At 38.7% G+C, this 23,031-nt stretch overlaps 1 protein-coding gene across 4 annotated transcripts in view; it reads left to right on the forward strand.

Moving 5' to 3' along the window:
- Window positions 1-23,031, forward strand: part of LOC131033457 (uncharacterized) — a 262,765-nt gene that overhangs the window by 94,146 nt on the left and 145,588 nt on the right. For all 4 annotated transcript variants that reach the window (XM_057964694.2, XM_057964692.2, XM_057964693.2 and 1 more), the window contains exon 10: window positions 13,750-13,833. In XM_057964694.2, the coding sequence (XP_057820677.2) occupies window positions 13,750-13,833 (84 nt within the window). The remainder of the gene's footprint in view (window positions 1-13,749; window positions 13,834-23,031) is intronic.

Raw genomic sequence — 23,031 nt, forward strand, 5'->3', positions numbered from 1 at the left:
TTTTCCAACATTTTTTGGTGCTATTCTTGGCAAGGATTCTGTAGCTCAGCTCAGTGGCTATTTCTGGCAAGTATTATTTTGGCAGGATCTTGTATTCACTCAGATGACTATTTTTAGCAGTTCAGTTCAGAGCCCTAACTTAGTTCAGCTTTGGTGATTTCCAGCACTTCAGTCTCCGACTCAATCTGGCAATAATCAATGTTTGAGAAGACGCTATTTTTAATATTTTAATACCTTAGGCATGAGGTATTAATATTTGATTATTTTATGGATGGACGACTTAGGAAGGGAGAAAATATTAATTTTATCCCAAGTCTATTTGGGCGAAATTTGCATATGACTTCAAGGGGGTCGTCATGGTGTTAATAATTAAATTATAACTCAAGGCAAATGGGGTGATTTTCTAAGTATATTGCTTTAGTAATATTTTTTATTTTGAAGTCATAGTTGGGCGCCCACTTTACACTTTGTTTTATGACTCTTATATTAAAAAGAGCGATTTTGGATGAATGTGAATTGGGTGAACTTGTGCAAGGAAATGAAATGAAATGCAATGCTAAATGTGGATGAAATGGAATGGCATTTGGTTTGGGCGTATTTGGAGTGCATTTGAATTTGAATTTGGTTGGCAAAAAGTTATAAATATGAGACTTGGGCTCCCATTTCCATATCCAGAGAAAATATATAGTTATGCTGTCGGAATGACTCCAGACATTCTTCGAGGGTGAATACCTCCTAGATCCTTCCTTCCGGTTTCGAGCGTGAGACATCACTCCTAGCTGTGGTGCGTAGTTGTGAGATTTTTGGTGATTTTTGGGTGTGTTGGTGAAGATTTGTGTGCTGCTGGTTTTTTGGTGTTGCTGGTGTGTGCCAGCTGAAAGTGTATTTTGCTCATAGCTGCCTGTGTGTTGAATGCATCATTCTGGGTGAGGGCTCGTTGGAAGCGTACCGGAGAGACGATAAGTCTCCTATATTGGCGTGGCATTTGGAGAACTCTCCAATTTTTAGTTGCAAATCAAACTATTCAGCAAAAACGCCATTTCCAGAATTGCATTGGGATGTGTGCATTATTGTTGGTGCTCTTCAGTTTCTGTTTCGAGGTATTGTTTTGTTTGCTTATGTCATACGCTTCATTTGCTTCTGATTTGGCATGATTCTATGGGGTTTTGAGCGAGTTACAAGCAATTTAGTGGGTTTCAGGATGGCTGGTTCTGCGTTTTCCTTGTATTTGATTTCAGAACAGCAAGTAGTATTATTGGTTAGAATGTGTTTGCGAATTCATAAGATATGTACTTCACTACCTCCTTTCACATTTCTATTATTGTAAGAATTGCTTCAGTAGTATTGACCAATTCATTCTATGTTGTATTTCCCACTGAACAAGTGGAAGAGGATGGCTCAGCCGCTTGTATGTTTGTAATTCAGTTTTGTCCTCCCACTGAGCAAGTGGTTGAGTGATATTGTCCTCCCGCTGAGATATGCGGTTGACTGATAGTTTCATTTGAAAGTCCTCCCGCTGCATAAGCGGTAGAGTGATTTGGTTCTATTATGCTTTGTTGCCTTGGCTAGTTTATCGCCAAGTTTGTGTTCTTCATCCCGCTGAAAAGTGGAAGGGGCTGGCTTGCCGCCCAGTTTTGTAATTGCATTATAATTTCCAGCGGTTTAGAAAGCTAACAAACCCCTTGTCACCATATGCTCTCACCTTCCCACATTGGGCTCTTGGTGATCAGAAAGTGGAAGGGTTACCTTTCAGTGGCATTGGAATTATATTTCCTAACTTTAACGGGTGCATTGTAATGTTGTTGTGCTTGAAAAAAAATAAAAATAAAATAAAATAAAATAAAATAACCGGGATATTATAGTATTGTTCAACAGTCCCAGATTGCTTAAGCTGAGTTAAATCTTTAAGATGAAGTTCAGGATCTTTAGAGTCAAATCTGTCAATAAGTTTCTCAGTGAATTCAACATAAGTATTAATCTAATCATGACCCGAAGTTACTTGCCCATTGTGCCACCATTTGTGTGCTACACCATCAAGATGTAATGCTGCATATTTAATTGCTTCATCTTCCAACATAGGATTTAATTGGAAGTAGGTGTTAAGTTTCTGCACCCAAGCTCTAGTTGCTGTTTTCCCTAACCCATCAAAATAAGGGATAGACATCTTACCTATTTTCCTCTGCAATTCACTGTTATTCCCTCGCTCTCCCCTTGGCCTATGTTTCATTCTGACATCGAAGTACTCTCTAAATGTCATGGTTGATCTAAAATCATCTCCTGATAATAACCAATCTTGGTGTATCTCATCCTGTAATTCTCTAATTGTTGGTTCATTTTTTGGTTGCACATTTCTAACAGTGAATGTGGGTATAAAAGGTCTGGTTGTTCCTGTTCTTTTCGGTTGATTATTATTGACAGAATGCTCATATCTTCCCCCATTGTTTGCCCCAACATTTTGGTGTTGATTATTTCCATTATTTTGATGCTGGTTAATAAATTGGGTCATTAAATTAGTCATTCTGTTGACATCGTCCTGCATATCTTGTTGACTTCTGATTAAAGCTGTTATGAGATCCCTATTGTTTTCTGGTTCCCCTATACTGTTTGTTTCAAAAATAATCTCTTTGTCGGTTTCAGTATGGCTGTCCTCAATCTCAAATTGAATAGAAGAATTACTGTGTGCTAAGGGAGAGTTTTGATTTCTGTCTTGTCGGACCCTAGTATTCCGGAAATTATAATTTCCCTGGTGCATACTCAGCTGTGCATAGATTTTACATGAATTTCCAACACCCTACAGACTGGCAAGATTTCTAGGCTTTGATACCACTGTAAAATTCCTTAACTGATTTCAATTAAATTTATTTCCAGGTTATGAGAGTAACACAGCTAGTGGATTATTGGCATACCAATGACTATCGTTTCACATTATTATTGTTCAATATGCAGTCTCAGTTCTACTTTCATTCTTACTGGCAGACATAGCATTACTATTCAAGGAAGCTGATAACAAATGATTAAGAATACCACTAGGAAATGGGTTTAAAGAGTTTCTTTTATGGTGCACCTGTTAGTTAAGCTTTGACTGCTGCTACCGAACTCATTGCTCTATTCCGCCAAGGATCTTCTTGTATTCCCGTTAAATGAAGTAACAGGGGACAACCGTAATAGCAAACGGTTCACGCTTCACCGATAAACGATGTAGCAGGTGACATCCGCAATGATCAATGGTTCATACCGCACTTAATTCCCGGGAAAGTCATTACGCATGGGTAGTTCTGGAACTCGATCCCATCTCGGTGTGCTCTGTTTGATAGTCCTTCGACAATGCTAACTTGCTTCCTTTGCGGTTCTGCTAACGTGACTTCACGCGGCGGAAACACTCACTGCGGAAATGATAGCCATGCCACAACCCGTAGTCGGGTTACCTCCCTTCGGTTCTGCACACTGCGGAAATCCACGCCATAACCCGTAGTCGGGTTACCTCCCTCCGATTCTACACACTGCGGAAATCCTTGCCACAACCCGTAGTCGGGTTACCGTATTGCGGAAGTTGCAAATCAGGAAACTCAAGAATGCGGATAGGTGATATGCTCCGTCGCCATACCCAATCTTCCACCCTTCGTATTGGCTTTCACAGTCTTACGTGAAGAACACGCACATTCGCCACCCTTACATACGGATCCTCCTGTCGACTCCCTCAGTGTCATTCATAGACAATTCTTCTCCAGATCGGAAGACCAATAGGTCAGCCAAGGATTGACAAAAGGTCAGTTACTTCATGATGTGTAAACACACACACACAGGTGCTGAATCTTCTTCTCCAGGCCTCTTTCATCAACTTATGCCATGCCATTTTATTCACCCACGAAGTAGTTTTATGAACTACTTTTATTCATAATGTGTTAACAATATATGTTAACAGTATTAATTATTTATATTAATCCAAATTAGAATATTAATATAAAATAATTAATATTATGTCATATTTATTTTCATGATTTATTTATTTATTTATTGGGGAACATTACATTTAGGAGGAATTGCTAGTTAGCCTGCGGACTCAAGTGGCATCGGGGACCGCAGTGTTTCAGACGGAATTCGGATTTGAGTCCTGGATTGCATTTTATGAATAAATAAGGAAATATTTATGCATTTAAATAAGTTATATTAAAGTGATATTATAATCACTTTATAATAAAATAACTTATAATAAGTTGGCCCCCTTTTTCCTAGGCGTTTGACACATAAAATGTTGTAATAAAAAGGAGAAACATTATAATAATAAAATTTGATGCCTAAGGGGTCAATTTTTAAAGAAAGCATATATTTTATTTAAAAATAATAAGTTGAAAATAGGGAAACCCTAAAATTGATGACCTAGGGTTTGGAGCCTTTTAAAAGGGCATTTGGAGATCTTTTTCATCATTCTTTTGATCATTTTTTATCTCTTATTTGAAGAATAACAGCTCTGTGATCAGATTTGCAGCAAACAGGTGTTTGAGGACGAAAACTCTTCAATTCGAGGCAAGCTTGGACGAAACCTGAGGCCATATTTCAGGGAAATTCACATAGAATTTCTGTTTGGGCTTCAAAATTCAGTCTTAATCAGCATTCTCAGACCTGCAACAGCAAGGAGATCAGACTTTAGAGACAAATAAGAGCAGCAAATAACATTTTGCAGCTCCAGGAGGTCATCCTATGTTGGCCGTACCTTCTTGGTGACATCAGCAGGGTTAAACATCCTCTCCTTTTCATGATGTTGGTGCTTCTAATCATTGGGAAATGAGTCATGATAATTCTATTATGGTGGGTACAAATGAAGCATGCTTTGATCATGATAAGTCACATGGTATATCTCATGCTAGGACTGGGTTTAGACACTTTGGAGCAGCTGATATAACTTAGTCCCAAATGATGAATGATGCTTCGCTAGAAAGGGCAAGGCAAGCCAAGCTATTGACTCAACAAGCCAAGATCAATCTTCAACGTGTTCATGATGTTCACCATTCATTTGATGATGAGAGACATGAGTTGCCTAATTCAGAATTTCCAATTGAGGTATTTGATCATTTTCTCAGTGATGATAGTGGTTTGATTGATGACTCTCTTAGTGGGCCAGCCACTCGAGAGTTGTCTGTGTGGAGTAGTGTTGGCATGCATACTTCATTTCTGAGTTTGTCACCTATTTCACTTGATATGGCAGCGATATCTTTGTTCGTTGGTGACTTCATATTCCAGACTTTTCATTGCCTACATCAGTTTCCTAGCAGTATGGGAGTGTTTGGAGGTATACCTTTGGGATAGAGATGGAGTGTGGAGTGATTTTCCTTGATTGGCATTGGTTTGTTGACATGTTTGATATCACATATATTGCTGATCAGAGTTATAACAACAAAGTTGGTTGGCCATTTATGTTGGTTCATTGGTATGAGGGGTTTCGCTTTCACATTGTTTTGATATTCTACATGCTTGTATGGTTACGTCATGGTGATCATTTGATATTCTCTTACTTCATCTCCTACAGTAGATTCTTCATTTTGGTATGGGATCTAGGGATTGGTGCTCAGTGTGTAGGTGCAGATTGGTTGAGGACAAGCAATCTCCTGGAAGGGAGGACTCTAATGTCCCCTTTCTAGGCGACAGGAGATGAGCAGAGTGTTTACCGCTACAACTGGTAAATTAAATACAGGAAATAATAATGTACATGACAATGCATACCAGACATGGCAGTAAAATATATTTTTATTCGCACGTGCAATTATTACAGAGAAGAAGACCAGAGATGGTTGGCCAAGGATTACAATAGATCCGACTATACCGTACTACTTCCTTGGCAGTACATGACATATTTAAAGGACTCGATGGTTGCCGAGAGGTACACAACTGTCAGCCAACCGACACATAACTACTCGAGAGTGACAACCCACTTAATAGAATTAATTAATACACTATCGGGTAACCAAAATTATCAAACATAACAATATGCATTTTATGCCAACTACATTATCCCCCCAAAAAGAAAAAGTCGTCTTCCAGACGACAAGTAAACATCAAGTAATATCTGGGAAGACTAATGACAAGAGTGTAGGCCAAGGCTTGTACTGGACAACCTCGACATGTAGTGTACTTGCCAAATCAAAAGGAGGTTTGGGGGCAACGCTCCCAATGGGGTCAAGGGGCAGCGCCCCTTGCTCGTGTTGTACTTGCAATGCCCTTCCAGCCGTCCATGGGGCTTCGTATCACCAGACGGAAGTTCAACTTTGCCAAGACTGCCAGATAGTTCCATTCTGCCAACTCTGCCAGGACCGCCAGATGGTAGTTCCATTCCGCCCACTCCGCGAGGACCGCCAGATGGCAGTTCCATTCCGCCAACTCTGCCAGATGGCAAGTCCACTCTGCCAACTCTTCCAGATGGCATGTCCACTCTGCCATGTCTAGGCTAGATAGTTCCATTTTGCCAACTCTACCAGGACCGCCAGATGGCAGTTCCATTCTGCCAACTCCACGATCGCCAACTCCGCCACGACCGCCAGATGACAGGTCCACTCTGCCATGTCCAGGACCGCCAACTCCGCCAGGACCGCCAGATGGCAGGTCCACTCCGCCATGTCCGCTAGGTGATGGTAGTATCCCCTCTTCCCTTGACAGTGGCATCTCGTCCATTTGACCAACAGAGCTCTCGTGACTACCAGGAGTTTCCTTACTTCCATATGACCAGTACAGATGCCTCCAACTGTCACCATAGGAGATCTCCTCAGCCGCCAATTCTGTATGGATTCCTCCAAATTTACCCTCCAACTCTGTACGTATTTTTGGCAATTCTATACGGATCTCTTCAAACTTCTCTGCCAACTTTGTACGGATAGCTCCAAACTTCGTACGGATGTCTTCACTGTTCGTGTGGATTTCTCCTATCAGACTTTGGAGTGATTTTCAAGAAGAATTCAAACTTTTTTCTTAAATCTGCTTTATTCCTTCTTCTAGAGATGTTCAAGATAGAATTTTCACCTTCAATCTGCTATCAATGGCGAATTTGAGGAGAATATCGAACTTATTTCCTTCAAACCCTTGAATTTATACCTTCAAACTATTATCCAAAGTCGAATTTTGCTAACCCTGCTGCAAATTTGATAAGTTCATCAGTTTTTGGAGCTGCTCCCTTTGGCGAATTTTAGGAAGAATTCAATCTTTTCTTTGAAGAAAGAAGAACTAATCAGATGAAAACTCCTTTTATATCTTCTTAGATGGCTTCTAGAAGCTTTATCCTCTCTTCTAGAAGTTCGAAATTCTCCTTGCTAGGCAAATAATGAAATCTTTAATGAAATAAAACCTTGTCTTATAGTTTTCTTGGAGACTTCTAGAAGCTTTATCTTAACCTTTTTGCTTGTCACACAAGTATTTTTAGGAAAGTTTTATTGCTTCGAGTGTTCCTTTATGAAGTTCGAATTTTAGGAAGTCTTAATGCTTTATTCTTCCTTCTAGAAGTTCAAACTTCTTCTTGGAGGCTTCCATCAAATTTTAGAAATTTTTATTTGCTTTATTCTCCTTCTAGAAGTTCGAATTTTAGGAAGACATGTCACATTGCTTTATTGCTTTATTTGCCAAGTCATCATCTTCAATCCTTTTGGAATGCCATGCCATCTTTTACTGCCATGTCATCTTTAATTTCGCCTAAGTGGGCCCTTCATTCTTTCCCAAGCTTTGGCAAACTTTGTACATCTTCCTTGTGCCATGGTTTTGCCTAGGCATATTTTGAAGGTATGATGGACAAGGCAGACTTTGAAAATTCCTTGACATGTTTGTTTGTGCCTTGGATGAATTTTTGCCATCTTTATTTCATGCCATAATTTTAAGGCGGACTTTGAAAGTGTCGGACATGGTGAAAATTGCATATACTTAGCCATTTTTATGCCTTGGTTTCTTTTTTGCTTAACCTTGAGCAGGGGTTTGTTAACTTTCACCATGAGTTAGTTAACCCTCGATAGGAGTTTGCCATCTGTCGGACAATTTGAGCTTGGACAATTCTCCTATGCCTTGGCAGACATTGATTCTGCTAAAACATCTTCCATGCTTGACATCTTTGGGCAATTCTCATTGATCATTTGCCATCCATTAGCTTAACCTTGAGCCCTGTCGAACTTGTCTGCCATTTTTATTTCTTCAACCTGAGCGAAATTTTCAATGTGCCATTTCACTTGCCTTCTTTTGAGTTGGTCAACAGTGTTCATGCCATGTTCATACCTTGCTAGTTCATCTGAACAAAAACCCTAATCTGGATTTCCATTTTGCTTTTTGCACTTGGAGACATTATTTTTGAAAGCTGAGAACATGGGTATTGATAAAATGGCTGATCTTCTGGAACAAAACCCTAATTAGAGTTTGCATTCTGCTTTTTACCCTTAAAGACATAATTTTCAAAATCTGAGAACATGGGTAGGAATAATTTGGCATGGGGATTGAAACCCTATTCTCGGAAAAAGAAATTTTTTTCAAACCCTTTCTTTTTACACTTAGAAGCAAAATTTTTCGAATCCGAAGACATGGGCAGGATCAAAACAACCTAAAGAACAAAACCCTAATCTCAAAAAAAACAATTTTCGAAGCCCTGCTTTTTATATCTAGAGGTGAGATTTTCAAATTCTGACAAAATGGGTAGTAATAAAATAGCTCAAAGAACAAAACCCAGATGTCACTTTCAAAAAAGAAGAAAAAACAGAAAAAGCAGAAAAAATAGAAAAAGCAAAAATTTCTAAAAATAGCAGGTTGTCAGAGATAACCCAAAGCAATTGCGATCTTTGTCCTTCAGACCTTCTAAGAACTTTGACAACATTTAAATTCAATCCTAAGCATAAGTTCTCAATCTGGCCCGGAATGACCTCAAAACTCTAACTCTCAACTCTCTCAAAATGAAGATTAATGAAAATGCAGAGCTAGGACAAAACCTAAAAAAAACGAAAACAAGGGGTCCCCATCTGCGATGGGGCGATGTGTGAATTAGGCCACAACAATATCATTTGTAATGTCCCATGTTTAATCATAATTAATCTTATTTCAATATGACTTAGATTAGTTAAAAATAAGAAACTGGCTCAGCAAAAATAATCAAATGGGTGTCATTCCATATTCTATTGATTTGATTGATTGATAAGTAAATTGTTCATTAATTATTTTAAGATGTTTAACTTCAACAATTATGACCTTTAACCCTTGCATTACTCCAGTCTTTGCATTACTCCAGTCTAAGAGGAAGAGAATGACTATGTTGCCAAGCGCTTTGATACCAATTTCAATAGGCTTCCCTCAAAGTTTACAGATCCAAGCCCTTACCCCATTTTGGACCCTGTCCTCAAGGTTCTCGGGTCACTGATCCCCACCCTCTCTTGGGAAACAACCTATTGACTGGATTTAGACTGCCCCTCTTGGAAACAAGTCCATCACCTCTCCTTAGTTACTGGTAGTAATGGCAGGAATATTTTTAAGTAATTCTATTATTATACTGATTTTACAATCTACTATTGTTATTTGTCTGATAAAACTATATATATATAATTATATAATATGACTTTCATACATATTGCAGTCTATAATTATTACTATTAAATTCTGCATAAAAACATTGTCAGGCTTCATATATTAAGCATATATAATAAGCACATCCCCATGCATACCATCCAAACATGGATGTTACTGCCTGTAACTTAATAACAATTCTGATATGATCTGATCGCTGGCTGCCAGATAATATAGATTCCCGTCTTCTATCCTTGCTGGCAGACTTGACCATTCCTTCCTTCTATCTCCCTTGTGAGAAGTATCACTGTCTCTCTTTTAAAATCCTCCAGCAGCCCCGATCCTTGGGGAGAGACGTGGCTTAAATGAGGGTCACGTCCTCCTCCAAACTATGCTTGTTTAATTAGCACTTGATTTACTTTTGTTGGTTAGTATCTCATACAAATACTTTCATATTTATTTAAATTAGTGTATAATATAATCTATTAGTGTAGTTTAATTATCATTAAATATAATCAAGATTAATTTTAATTTATAATATTTAAATTTTATTATTATTATTTATTATTAGATTCTACTTCGAAGTGGGGACATTACATTCAACAATACAGCTCAACAAGGATGAGTAGAAACTTGCTCTAATACCATGAAGAAAACATAAATGAAAAAAAGGAATTAACTAATCCAAGAGCAATTGTTTGAAGGGAAAGATTACCATAGAAAATAAAAAACCAAGAGATCCAAGAGCATGCACACCAAAGATCGAAGAGGAGATACAAGATTTTGTAAGGGGGAAAAAGCAAAGAAAAAACCCCCAATATTATGAAGATGGCATAAAGCCTGTGAGAGAGAGAGAGAGAGCATTGAATGCTTCATGTGAAGAATGAGAGAAGCACCTCAAATAAATAGAGGTGAGAAATGAGTTGCATAAGTAACTCCCAAGTCTATGCATGCGACCTTTCATCCTATGTGTGTACAAGATGTCAAAATCCTCATAAGGAGGAATCTACACCTAAGCTTTAATATTCCACTAAATAGGAATAATAAAAATGAATCATTCTCACATGTGTGAGAATACTCAAATAAGACAAAAGACTTATAGGGATTCCTTTGCAATATTCGTACAAGTAACTAAGTAAAGAAATAACCTTTACCAACTAAAAATTAATTTTTAACGACTTCCGTTATCGTACAACAATCCAATTTCAAGAGCTGATATTGTACAACCTCCTAAAGACCTCATTTGACATTCTAAATTACTTCTACTGTGGCCTCTTGGCACAACTAGAGTACGACGACACTCGAAGACTCCAAACTCTGTGTGAATTGGACATAGATCTCTCCTAGAGGCATCAATGTCTAGCATACAACATCAAATTGGCAAAACCGTGTGAGGTCCACTCAAGACTTCATTGTTCGAAGTGTACAACCTTTCTTTTACAGTGTATGACTTCCTCTACCAATATCCTTGCACACTATACAACAAGTTGCGTTTGGCATCACATGACAGAGAAAATTCTTTTTGGTACGACGACATACGACTTCTAGTCACACACCAATTTCATCATCTGGGAGTAGACAAATTCGTGATATCCTTCCTTAATAGTACAACAAAGTGGATTCTTCACTAAACATCTAGCTTTACTCCATTGCACATGTGGGCTAAACACTCCAAAATTTCTACTTTTTGGCTTTGTCACCATTGCTTTCGGCCTCTTAAAAAAATCACGAAAATGATGCACATCGTGATGAGCTGTGTGGTTCTAACGCTCTTAATTTGGGTTGGCACCCAAGGTGCTGCCTCAAGACCCCACGAGGGGTGTTGCCCCTCGACTCCACTGGGGGCATTTCCCCCCAAATCCCCACTGGATGTACTACGCCCAGACCCCCACAAGGGGCACTGCCCCTTGATTCCATTGGGGGCGTTTCACCCAAGCTCCCATTGCACTAATTTGATGTTCCAAGCACAATTTAAGTTAGAGCTTGCATAGTACAAGTCATTGTCTACACTATCATTATTTGCTTTCCCTCATGTTACTTGATGTTTGCTTGTCATTTGGAAGACAAATTTTTTTGGGGGGGAAATAATGTAGTCAGCGTACAATGTCTATTATTATGTTTCAATAATATTGGCTATTTAACTATGTATTAATTGTTTGTACTATGTTGTTTGCCATTCTCAGGTAGTTATAAGTGTCTGTCGGTTGACAGTTGTGTTCCTCTTGGCGACTGTTGGGTCCTTTAAATATATTATGTATCGTCATGGAATGCAGTATAATTTTAGTCAGATCGACTCCAATTCTTGGCTGATCATCTCGGGTCTTCTTCTGTAATAATTTCATGTGCAAATAAAGATATATTTTACTCCTGTATCTAGTATGCATTGTTATCTTTATTATTACTTCATGTATTTAATTTATCAGATATAGTAGTAAACAATCATTTAGTTGCCAAGGGGAGCCATTACAATAGGGAATAGATAATTTTTCTTCTAAGCTGAGAGTAAAAAGAAAGAATGTAGAATAGAGAGAGGAGGTAGAACAAGGAAGGCATGGTGGGGAAAGGTGCAGCAAGCCATTTTCGGGACTTTGCTAGTCTATGTTGCAAGTCTGGTTGTGTGTTCATTGTTTTCTATATTTTGGTGGATGCAATCTATTCCTAGTTTTGTAGCTTGGGTTCTTCAAGTCTTAATGGTGCCAACACAGTGTGCAGGTGTAGGGTGCTGGTCAGTTAGCATTAAGATGTTCTTGTAAGGCCATAAAGGCATTAGAAACACTGGTAATGATTGAGAAATATTGGCATGAGGAGCTATGCTCACTTCAGCTGGAGTTTTAATCCAGTTGAGGGTTTCTCTAGTAGTAATTGTGTGTTTTGTCGGACTTGTGTGTGTATAATTTGCATTTGTTGATGCTTATATCTCTAATTTGCTAAGTTGCATCCACTTTTTTATGTCAAATCCATTGTAGATGATAAAAATAATCGTAAATTAGTGTAGAAAGTCTGAGCATTGTTAATCCGTATGTTGATAACTGTGCGTGTGGAATACCCACCCCTATTTATGAATCACTTGTTGAAGAACAATAGAAGCAAGAAGAAAGAGAAGAGTTGGAAAAGATGGAAAAATAGTTTCAAACTTTCATGAGATTGTTTGGCAATGAAAATCACACTCAAGAACATGAGGTAAAATGTTGGAGCTATAGAATTGATTGGCAAAATACAAAACTTGGACAGTATGAGATATTAATATTGAATAGTATAGCAAAATTGAAGTGTATCTGTATGTGTGGGTGTGGATGCATGTGTGTATGGGAATGGGCATGGGCATGTGTGTGTACTTGCATGAATGTGTGTTAGGGCATGCATGTGTTTGTTTGTGGTTTTTGTATGTGCACGTATGTGTGTGTGTGTGTGTGTGTGTGTGTGTGTGTGTAGGTGGGTGGGTGGGTGTGCGTGTTTGGGTATATACGGGTGTGCCCATGCACACACATTTCTTTGTGTGAATGTGCAAAGATAAGGTGATACATTAAAAACACCTTTCAATATATAATCCTTTTGAAATGTTAATATATGAATTTGCACATGCATGATTTAGTAGATGTATTTTCAAAAGCATGCGTGTTTGCACTTTTGTGTGGGTGGGTAACCTCTTTCTATATGTGTACACAGTACACACTGCCACAGATACGTGCCTGAGAAATATGCATATGTGCATATAGTTATATACTGGCTCTTAAGACCCAATTCTACATATTGTTCATCTTAATTTTCTATTTTCTGCAAAAGGGCAATCATCTATGTTGTCTTATCTTCTGCTTCCTGTATTTTGCTGCTCCATTCACTGATTTCTATGTTCTATGCCTCCTGGGATTTATTACATACTGTAAAAGATTTCTTCATTCAATGCATCTGCATGGGAGAATTTTCTTAAAACTTTAAGAATAAATTACAATAATTAAACACTTCTTTGTTCAGGTTAAATGGAACTTTATCCAGAAAACAGTTTGTGAAAATCCAAACGTGGGAATGCTGCATCTCTTAATATATGTTACCATGCTTGATTCTCAATGTTTCCTTTTAGTTGGTTGATTCTCATGTTGTAAATTGTCTGGTTAGAAGGGATTAACAATATAAGTAGAGCGATTCTTCTTGTCTTTGATAAATGCTTTTTGGCTTTAATATAGAGAAAACGAGTTTCATGTTTAGTGTTTAGCTGATAACAATGTTCTGGATGACTGGCAGCCTGGTCTAGCTGGAATTAATCTTGGAAAATTTCTAATCAAACGCGTTATTGAGTTGGTTCGACAGGAAATGCCACATATTAAAGTATGTATTGTTTATCACTATCCTATAGGACACTGCATAGATGAGGCTGAATACATATTTTTGTTATGCCTTAAATTCAACATTTTCATTGTTATGCTGAAAATATGGTCAATTTATATGCTTTATAGATGAAGAAGCATTATAGGCCACAAATATAGATATTCATATAACCATTTTCGTTTTTTCTGAACATCAAATACTTCATGATGTGAACTAAATGAAGCCTTTTCAAGGCTTACTTCTCGAAATAAGTTCATCAAATGTTAATGCTTCTATCAACCTTACAATTAAGTCTTAATTTGGTTCTACTTAAATGCTTTGAAATTCTATTTGTTTTCCATACAATATTGCCTATTATCTGAGTGAGATAATTTACCAACACAATGTTTTTCCATTTTTCCTTTCTTAGTAATATGCTTCACGTATGGTAACAATGTGAACAATATCAAGAATAGACTTCATCATAAATGGTGCCAAGGTATTGAATTAAGTTTGCATTTTTTTTTGTTACTTTAATAGCTGGTATGGGCCAGCTTCCTTTGTATTAATATAAAAAAGGATCATTACATTGCCTAACATTGTTTCTGTGGACTAACCACCTATAGATCTTTGGGCTCCGTAGCAAAATAGAGCATAACCAGTACTACCTAAGTACACTGACCGTCATTATATCATAAGCTTCATTAGTACTACAGAGCTGGAACTATACAAGCCTATATACTAAACAGATACAGACTGCCACATCAAAATTTACACCAAAATGTGGAAGATACAGGACATGAGCTATATTTTACTAACCGACACTTTCACAAAATATATCTATTCTTCTTTGTCTTCTGCTTCTTGCAACAGCAATTGCCCTTGTGACCAGTGGGCACTCTGAACCACACACATGATGATTCAGGCCTCCTGCAATTTGTTCCACATCTCGGTAATCATCTTTCCTCCATTCTTCCCCGTCCTCTAGGAGCTCCATAGAAATGCCATTGTCTTCCTCATCATCCGGGAGCAGACCTTCCTCCCTCATATAATCCATCAACCATTCTTCCTCTGGGCAGACTACCATGCGAGTAAGTCATTGCAAAAAAAGAAGGCTGCGCTCCATGTCACCCCACCTTGCTTCCAACAGGCCAGGTTCCAGAGTCCTTACTAACGGATACTTTTTCACCTCCCCACCCCAGCACTTTGTCAAATGGTAGTTTTGCAGGAAAGGCACCATAAGATTACTGCCAACATTGTCTAGAACTGCATCTATCTCCCCCAAGAAAGCATGTTTGAACAGGATTTGATACAGTTTCTTGGCTTTCGCCTTGGAGACCCACAAATACAACGCTAGGGCTAAGAACATCACAGTGATGTCAGTATTAACCCTGTAGCGATGATATGCCATCAAGAATTCTTGACCCAATATGGCCTTAACTGCATGCAAAATTAGAGGATGACCTGACTTCAAGATAGCAACCATAGTGCTGTTCTTACTTCACCTATACAGTTGTGCATGAAGGATGGCATTAATAGCATTGATGGTGTTGACATTAACCTCGAAAACAAATCTGATTTAGTATTGCATGATACTGATCATAAATCAGAAAATTTGTATGAGGTTGTTAGGTCTCAGGAGTCCTATCATTTGGCAGGACCGTTGAAGGTAAATGAAGACCAGATTATTGCAGCCATTAAACATTTTGATGACACCCATAAGTTGATGGAAAAATGTTGTTGGAGGTCTTCAGGGACACATATGGACCTTGGTGGTGAACTTTCCCTTTTAGATTTATAGGCACTTAGAGAAGTGTTAGTGGTAATGAAGACCAATTACCTACAACTGCTTTCCAATAGAGATCACCTTTTCATGGTTGGTGAGATCTATTTTGATGCGCTGATAGGGAAAGAACAAGAGGCAGATAAGCTTACTGATGAGCTTAAGGTTACCCAGGATTCTTTGGAGAGCACTCAAAAGGCCCTTCAAGAATCAGAAATTTAGATTGATGAGCTCTGTGAAGAATCGAATTTGGCTCAGTCATCATCATCCACAACATAAATCCAGTCTTATATGGCTGCCATAACACCTAAGGATGACAATGGTAGTCATGGTTTGAGGGGAGAACCCCTTATGATGGTCAAGTACAAGGAGATTTCAGATTTGCATGGGCTTAAGGACAGGTATGATTCTGAAATTGCTGAGTATACACACAGCCTACATCATGGAGATCAGGGGTCACCTTTGTGGGAGACCTGTTGTGACGTATTCACACATCGCCCCATTGCAAATGGGGACCCCTGCTTTTTGCCTTTTGGGGTGTGTTTTCTGGGTCTTTTAGGGTTTTGTCTGTTAGCCTTTGCAGGATGAGTGCTGTCGAGGTGATCGTTGGATTGCAAGCTTTTCTTGAGCCAGGGTGAGTCCACAGGGCCTCAGAATTAGGGTTTCTTTGAAAGTCTTCCTTAGGGCCTGGTTTTGCTCTTGTTGCTAATTGTGTCTTGCTTGGTGAGTGAGTATCATTCTTGAAGGTCCGAGCTAGGTCAAGTTGGTGAGTGATGAAGTCTGGAATGTCATCCTGATCTTCAAATATCCTGAAATTTGGCTAAGTCTGGAATGTCCTGATCCTGAAATTTGACTAAGTCTGGAAAACTGATGAATCCTCCAAAAACTAGATTTTGCAATATAACTCCTGGAGGTCCGAAACCACTCTCAAACATCCTGGAAGTATATATGGAATATAACTTAAAGTATAAGATATAAATGTTATATTCCATAAAATGATCCTGACGGAGAGACCAAAATGTCAAATTTCGCTCCTGACCCTTCCAAAGGGTCTGTTGACGTGTATTTTGTACACTATCAAACACAGAATAAAATACCCAAGGGTACCTTATCCTCTTTTGAGTAAAGCCTCTGAATGCTGAAGATATCGCGAAAAGGGTCAATCAGGGTGACTTCAAGGTTCTTTGCTATAGGATCTCTACGTGTGGATAAGCTCTCTGTGGTATGATGTGATTTGCTGGAATCACAAGGGGACTTACACTTGATGACTGAACTTCTGATTTGCTTTGAATATTGCTGGAACACAGGATTTTACTGCTTTAGATTTTAAAAAAAAAAGGAAAAAAAGATGAGGGTGAGGAAAGAATCTAATCCTAATAGTAAGGAATGTAGGAGCAATGATTGAGCTTTGATGAAATTCTAACTAAGTCTTGTTTTGACATCCCAGGACCATCTCCACAAGGTTAGTGCGATCTTTGAAGGAAAGCTTTATGATGTTCAAATCATCACTGCAGGCATAGACACCATCAGGCTGATGCATATCAATGAAGAAGCGACAATTGAAGTTAAGCTTAAGCTAAATGATTCCAGCTGACTACACAAGGCAAGTCTGCAATCAACAAACTGCTAGTAATATGGATATACGAATTTCACCATCAATCAAGCACATTTCTTCCATTCACCTAATCATCTACCATCTAGGATTGAAGATTCAACAAGAAACCATGCATATTGCAAGAAACGGCACACTTCACCATTACTTCAATGAAAATGGAGTTTGTTTACAATCAATGGCAACAATTTCTTGCCTTGTCCTCCTATTCTACTCTAATTGCTATTCTATCAACTGCTAATCACCTTCTAACTACTCTCTATTCACTAACTCTATTCTAACTGCTTTCTATTATCCTTTACAAATGAAGAGCTGGGGCTTATATAGTGCCCTCAATACAATTTGATGGCTTAGATCAATTCGAGATCAATGGCCAAGATTCAATAATGAAAACCCTAATTAGGGTTTGTTACAACCATTACATAACATTTAATGCTTGACCAATGAAATAATTGTATTGCTTGGACACATGTCCTCTCTGGAAAAAATCGACCAATGGATAGCCGAGGTAGGTACATCGGAGTTTGTGCCATCTCCCATGAGTTAGGTACATTGAATCTGGACATGTTGAGGTGGACCACACTGACTGGAGAAGTGATGACTGGGATGCCAACTCGCCAGACACTTGGTTGATACTCAATTTGGTAATGTTGAGAAGTTAGCTTTAATTAATTCATCTGTAACTATCTGCTTCTTCAACGAACCCTTTGCTTTGACTTCTTGTGTCCTTGATTTGCAGGATGATGATGTACCTTGGCTTGTAATGCTGGATTGGAAGAGGTCGCCCTTATCCTGATGATGCTGGATCGAAGAAGGTCGTCCCTGTCGATGCTAGACTGGAGGAAGTTGCCCTTCTCCTTGCTTGATCCTCTTGGAGGAGACCGTCCTTGATCTAGCTTGATTTTCCTTCGGACTTGTAGATCTTTCGAGCTTGGGAGTTGCCATCTTGATACCTACACAACATTTCACAATTAATAATATATCTTGAAGTGTAGAAATTAGGATTCAAAAGGAAGATTTAAGATTTTAATTAGGAAACTTCATGATAAATCTTGAGTTATCATTTCCTAACTATGCCAAACTTAGAATTTTCAAAATAAAAGTTCAAAATTCAAATCTTCAATAATGGTGTCAAGATGATTTCGCCATACCTCCCCTTGAGTATTAAACTCTAAGAAATGATGCAAAAATAGATGAAATTCGCTAGGCAAAATGTAGATCAAAGCCTTCTCTTGAACAAATTGTGCCTCCTTTAGCTTGGAAAAGAACTCCACCTTCCACTAGCTTCTTCATATCTGGGAATTCACCTTCAAATGTCTTCAAAAAATCTGGAAATTATCCTCCAAACTAGCAAGAAATACGCCTCTCCAATAGCCTTCAAGATGAATTTCGCCCTCCACTAGCTTCTCCACACTTAGTAGAAATTCGCTCCACTCCTCTGGATTTCGCTCCTCAAAATGTGTTCTTCAAGTTCGCATGAGAGATAATGCAAGAATGATTTGAATTTGCTAAAGAACCTCTCCCATTATATAGAGCACTTACCTTGATCCTTGTTGAGGCCGACCTAGCAATTAAGCCTTAAAATAAAATAAAAAACCACCAAGAAGAAGAAGGCCGACTTGATAAATAAAGACAAAATAATGCCTTGTGCGCTCAACCTTTAATCTTTTAATTATTTAAATCCAAAATTAATTTTAGATGCCTCCACAATAAAAGTTCGATTAATTTATTAAATGCCAATATGTTCTTTATTAAATGCCAATTTAATTAATTTTTTCAAATATTTCGAAGTTGGCAAGTTTGGCATCTCATGCGATTTGGAGGATATTAATGTTTAAAATATGGTAAAAAATGAAGAACACCACTAACTTCGCCCTGGACCCTTGGAGAGGGACAGGAGCGAACTTGCAATTTTGCTCTTGCATTCTTCATTTTTTAATTGCCAAAACTTCATCTAGGCGTCTAAATGGCATTTTAATTGGAGCTTTGAGTTTGATTTCACTTGATCTCTAGGAGGAAGGTGCATTAGGACATTTTCGCCTTGGACCCTTGGAAAGGGACAGGAGCGATTTTCACTTTTGTCCTCAATTCTTCGTCCTTTTAATTGCCAACTCTCAATGTGGAGTAAGTGATGATCTCTTTCATCCATTCCATACATGTTTAATCTTGTTTTTGCAAGGCAAAATAGGTGTCCCAAAGCTTTTCGCTCTGGTCCTTCAGTGAAGGACAGGAGCGCCCTTTGTATTTTAGGCTAGGATTCTCAAATTTTGAAGTCAAATCTTTGTTCACCATGCTTTAGAAGATCCTTCCCATCTCGCACAACCTTGCCTTAGCATAATCTCGGAGGGAAATTGTTGATTTCATAAAAATCGCCCTGGTCCTTCAGTGAGGGACAGGAGTGCTTTTGAGTCCTTGTGCAAATTCTTGATCACATTAATCTTCAAATTACCCTCTAGGCGTAGAATATCACATTTCACTCCTTCTTGAGCCTTGGAAACAAAAATAGCATCTCAAAATGTAAGGTAAATGGGCATATTTGGAAATTTCGCCTTGGTCCCTTGGAGAGGGACAGGAGCGCTTTTGCCAATTGTCATCAAAATTTGCAACTCTTGCATCTCAATTCCACCTCGAAGCATTTTAAACATTATTTCAAACTTGCGCCTTGGCCCCAATTTGTTCAAACTTGGAGAGAAGAGCGAGATAATATGTTTTTCGCCCTGGTCCCTTGGAGAGGGACAGGAGCGCTTTTTGCAATTTCAAGCTTATCCGTCCTTTGCTAGCCTTCCAAATTATCTTCAACGGGCAAAAATCGCTCTGGACCCTTGGAGAGGGACAGGAGCGCCTTTTTACATCTTGGTATATTTCCTTGTCTTTTAAACCCTCAATCGCGTCTAAGGCATAAAACATCATTGCTCCCTCCTATCCAAGTCAGGTTTTGCCTCAAAATCTTAAACAAAGAGGAGAATTTTGGAAAAGACGCCATGGTCCTTCAGTGAGGGACAGGAGCGCTTTTTGTCTTCTAGGCCAAAGTGCTTCATCCTTCATCTCGAAATTCTTGGCTAAGGAAGATATCATCTTGTTATACACCATGAATAAGAGTTCAAGCCCAAGAAAGGTTTAAAAATGTGTATATAAAGAAAATCGCTTTGGTCCTTCAGAGAGGGACAGGAGCGCTTTTACCTTTCTAGACAAAAACTCCATCATTTCATCGTCTTTGATCAAGTCTGGATGCTCTATCACGTTCATTTCGTCCTCCACCATGCCTTTGATGTCCCAATTTGACCAAACAAGGTCAGGAATGACTCCACTAAGTCTTTTCGCCCTGGTCCCTTGGTGAGGGACAGAAGCGATTCGCCTTGGACCTCCTGAGAGGGTCAGGAGCGAAATTCGCTCTGGATCCTTAGTAAAGGACAGGAGCGAAATTTGACTTTTTGAACTCTCCGACAGGATAATTTTATGGAATATAACATTTAAGTATAAGAATGTCACTTATACTTTAAGTTATATTCCATATATACTTTCAGGATGTTTGAGAGTGGTTTCAGACCTCCAGGAGTTATATTGCAAAATCTAGTTTTTGGAGGTTTTTCAGTTTCCAGACTTAGTCAAATTTCAGGATCAGGACATTCCAGACTTAGCCAAAATTTCAGGATCAGGACTTTCAGACTTAGCCAAAATTTCAGGATCAGGACATTACCCAAGCCGGACTTGCTATCCATGTGATCCCCTTGGTGACACTCAAAATGCAAAGGCTAGCGGACAAAACCCTAAAAGACCTGGAAAACAAACCCTAAAAAGCAAAAAAAAGCAGGGGTCCCCATTTGCAATGGGGCGATGTGTGAAAACGTCACAACAGGGTCCAGAGCGAAATTCTCCATAAGACATTCTACATTGTCCAAAGTCATGAACTAGTTCATTCCTAGGCATTTGTGAAGGCAAAACGCTTGTTTGGATGAAGAAATGTGAAAATGAAGTCAGGATCTTGGCCAAGAACATGATTTTCGCTCCTGACCCTTCCAAAGGGTCCAGAGTGAAATTCTTGAAAGCTCTCATTTTTCCTTTAGCAAGAATTAGGACCAAGGTGGAGATGCATGAGGAAGGATCTTTGTTTGCCTCTCAAGGAGATTTGGAGTTCAAAAGGTCAAGAATTAAGCTCAAAACTTGATTTTCGCTCCTGACCCTTCCAAAGGGTCCAGAGCGAAAATCTTTGTAGACCACATTCCCTTCCCAATTTTGGCTAAGTTTTGGCATGTTTGAGGATGAATTGATATGTTCTTGCTTGGAGATGGAGAAATGTGAAAATGAAGTTAGGATTTTGGCCAAGATTAGGAGTTTCACTCCTGACCCTTCCAAAGGGTCCAGAGCGAAATTCATCATAAACCTTATTTGTTGCCTTGAATGAACTAGAAACCTTGTTCCTAAGTTGGAAAATGATTTAATCTTGCCTCTTGAGGTGGTTTGAAACTTGAAAATTGAGCAATTTGGCCTGGAATGGAGATTTCGCTCCTGACCCTTCCAGAGGGTCCAAAGCGAAAATCTTATTAGAGCTTATTTCTTCCTAACTTTGGCTAAGTTTTGATGTGTAGGGTATCTTGGAAGGAAGATTGGACATTATTGTTACCTTTGAAGATTTGGAAAGCATGAGTAAATGAAGAATTTTGGACAAGAAGGGTAATTTCGCTCCTGACCCTTCCAAAGGGTCCAGAGCGAAATTCCCAAATGCTCTTATTATGCAGTGAAGAAGGTCAATTCTTTGGCATGAATGAAACAAGAATAACTTGCTTTTTCCTATTGAGATGTTTTGACTTGGAAAAATGAAGGATTTTGCCCAAATGGAGAATTTCGCTCTTGACCCTTCCAGAGGGTCCAGGGCAAAAATTCTTAAATCCCCTATTTTTCTTGCAAAATCAAGTCAAGTTTTGGTTTTTATGGCTTGGATGAGAGAGTAGTAGTGTCTTCTTTCCTTGGGAAGTGAATTCAACTTGAAATGATGGTGGAATAAGCCTAAATTAAGAAATTCGCTCCTGACCCTTCCAAAGGGTCCAGAGCGAAAATCTCTATAGGAGACATTTCTTGCCTTGTTTGGTCAAATTGAGGTGTCCAAGACATGATGAAAGGAAGAATGAGCATATTGAAACCCTTGGGCATGTTTAGAAGTTGTGAAAATGAAGGATTCTGGCCAGGAAAGGCAATTTCGCTCCTGACCCTTCCAAAGGGTCCAAAGCGAAATTCCTTATAAACCTATTTTTTTAGCCTTTCTTGGATATGAAACCTTAATCCTAGCATGATGAAACATGAAATCCCACTTGGCAAAGAAGTTTCAAGGTGAAAAAATGAAGATTTTTGGTCAAGATTGTAATTTTCGCTCCTAACCCTTCCAAAGGGTCCAGAGCGAATTTTCTCAAAATCACTCTTTGCTATCAAGTTTTTGCTAGGTCAAGTGTGGGATAAGGTATAATCAAGAATAAATTGACCCTGGGAGTGACTTCAAGTGCTAAGAAATCATTGAAAAGTGAAGGAATTGAGCGAAATTCCTAAAAACACCTATTTTCCTTGCAAGGTCAAAACTACTTTTTGGTTTTTATGGCTTGAATGGGTATGAGGAAGTGTGCTTTTTCCTTTTGAAGATGATTGAGGTTGAAAAGATGAAGCAATTGAGCCTAGAAGAGATTTTCGCTCCTGACCCTTCCAAAGGGTCCATAGCGAAAATCCTCAAAGTCATCCTTTCTTCCAAATTTTGGAATAAACCAAGCTTAGACATGGGTGTGAGAAGGCATTTGGATTGCCTTAGAGTGGAAATGGATTGCCAAGAATGCAAGTTTTG

The sequence above is a fragment of the Cryptomeria japonica genome, chromosome 4 (assembly GCF_030272615.1).
Source record: "Cryptomeria japonica chromosome 4, Sugi_1.0, whole genome shotgun sequence".
Lineage (NCBI taxonomy): Eukaryota > Viridiplantae > Streptophyta > Pinopsida > Cupressales > Cupressaceae > Cryptomeria > Cryptomeria japonica.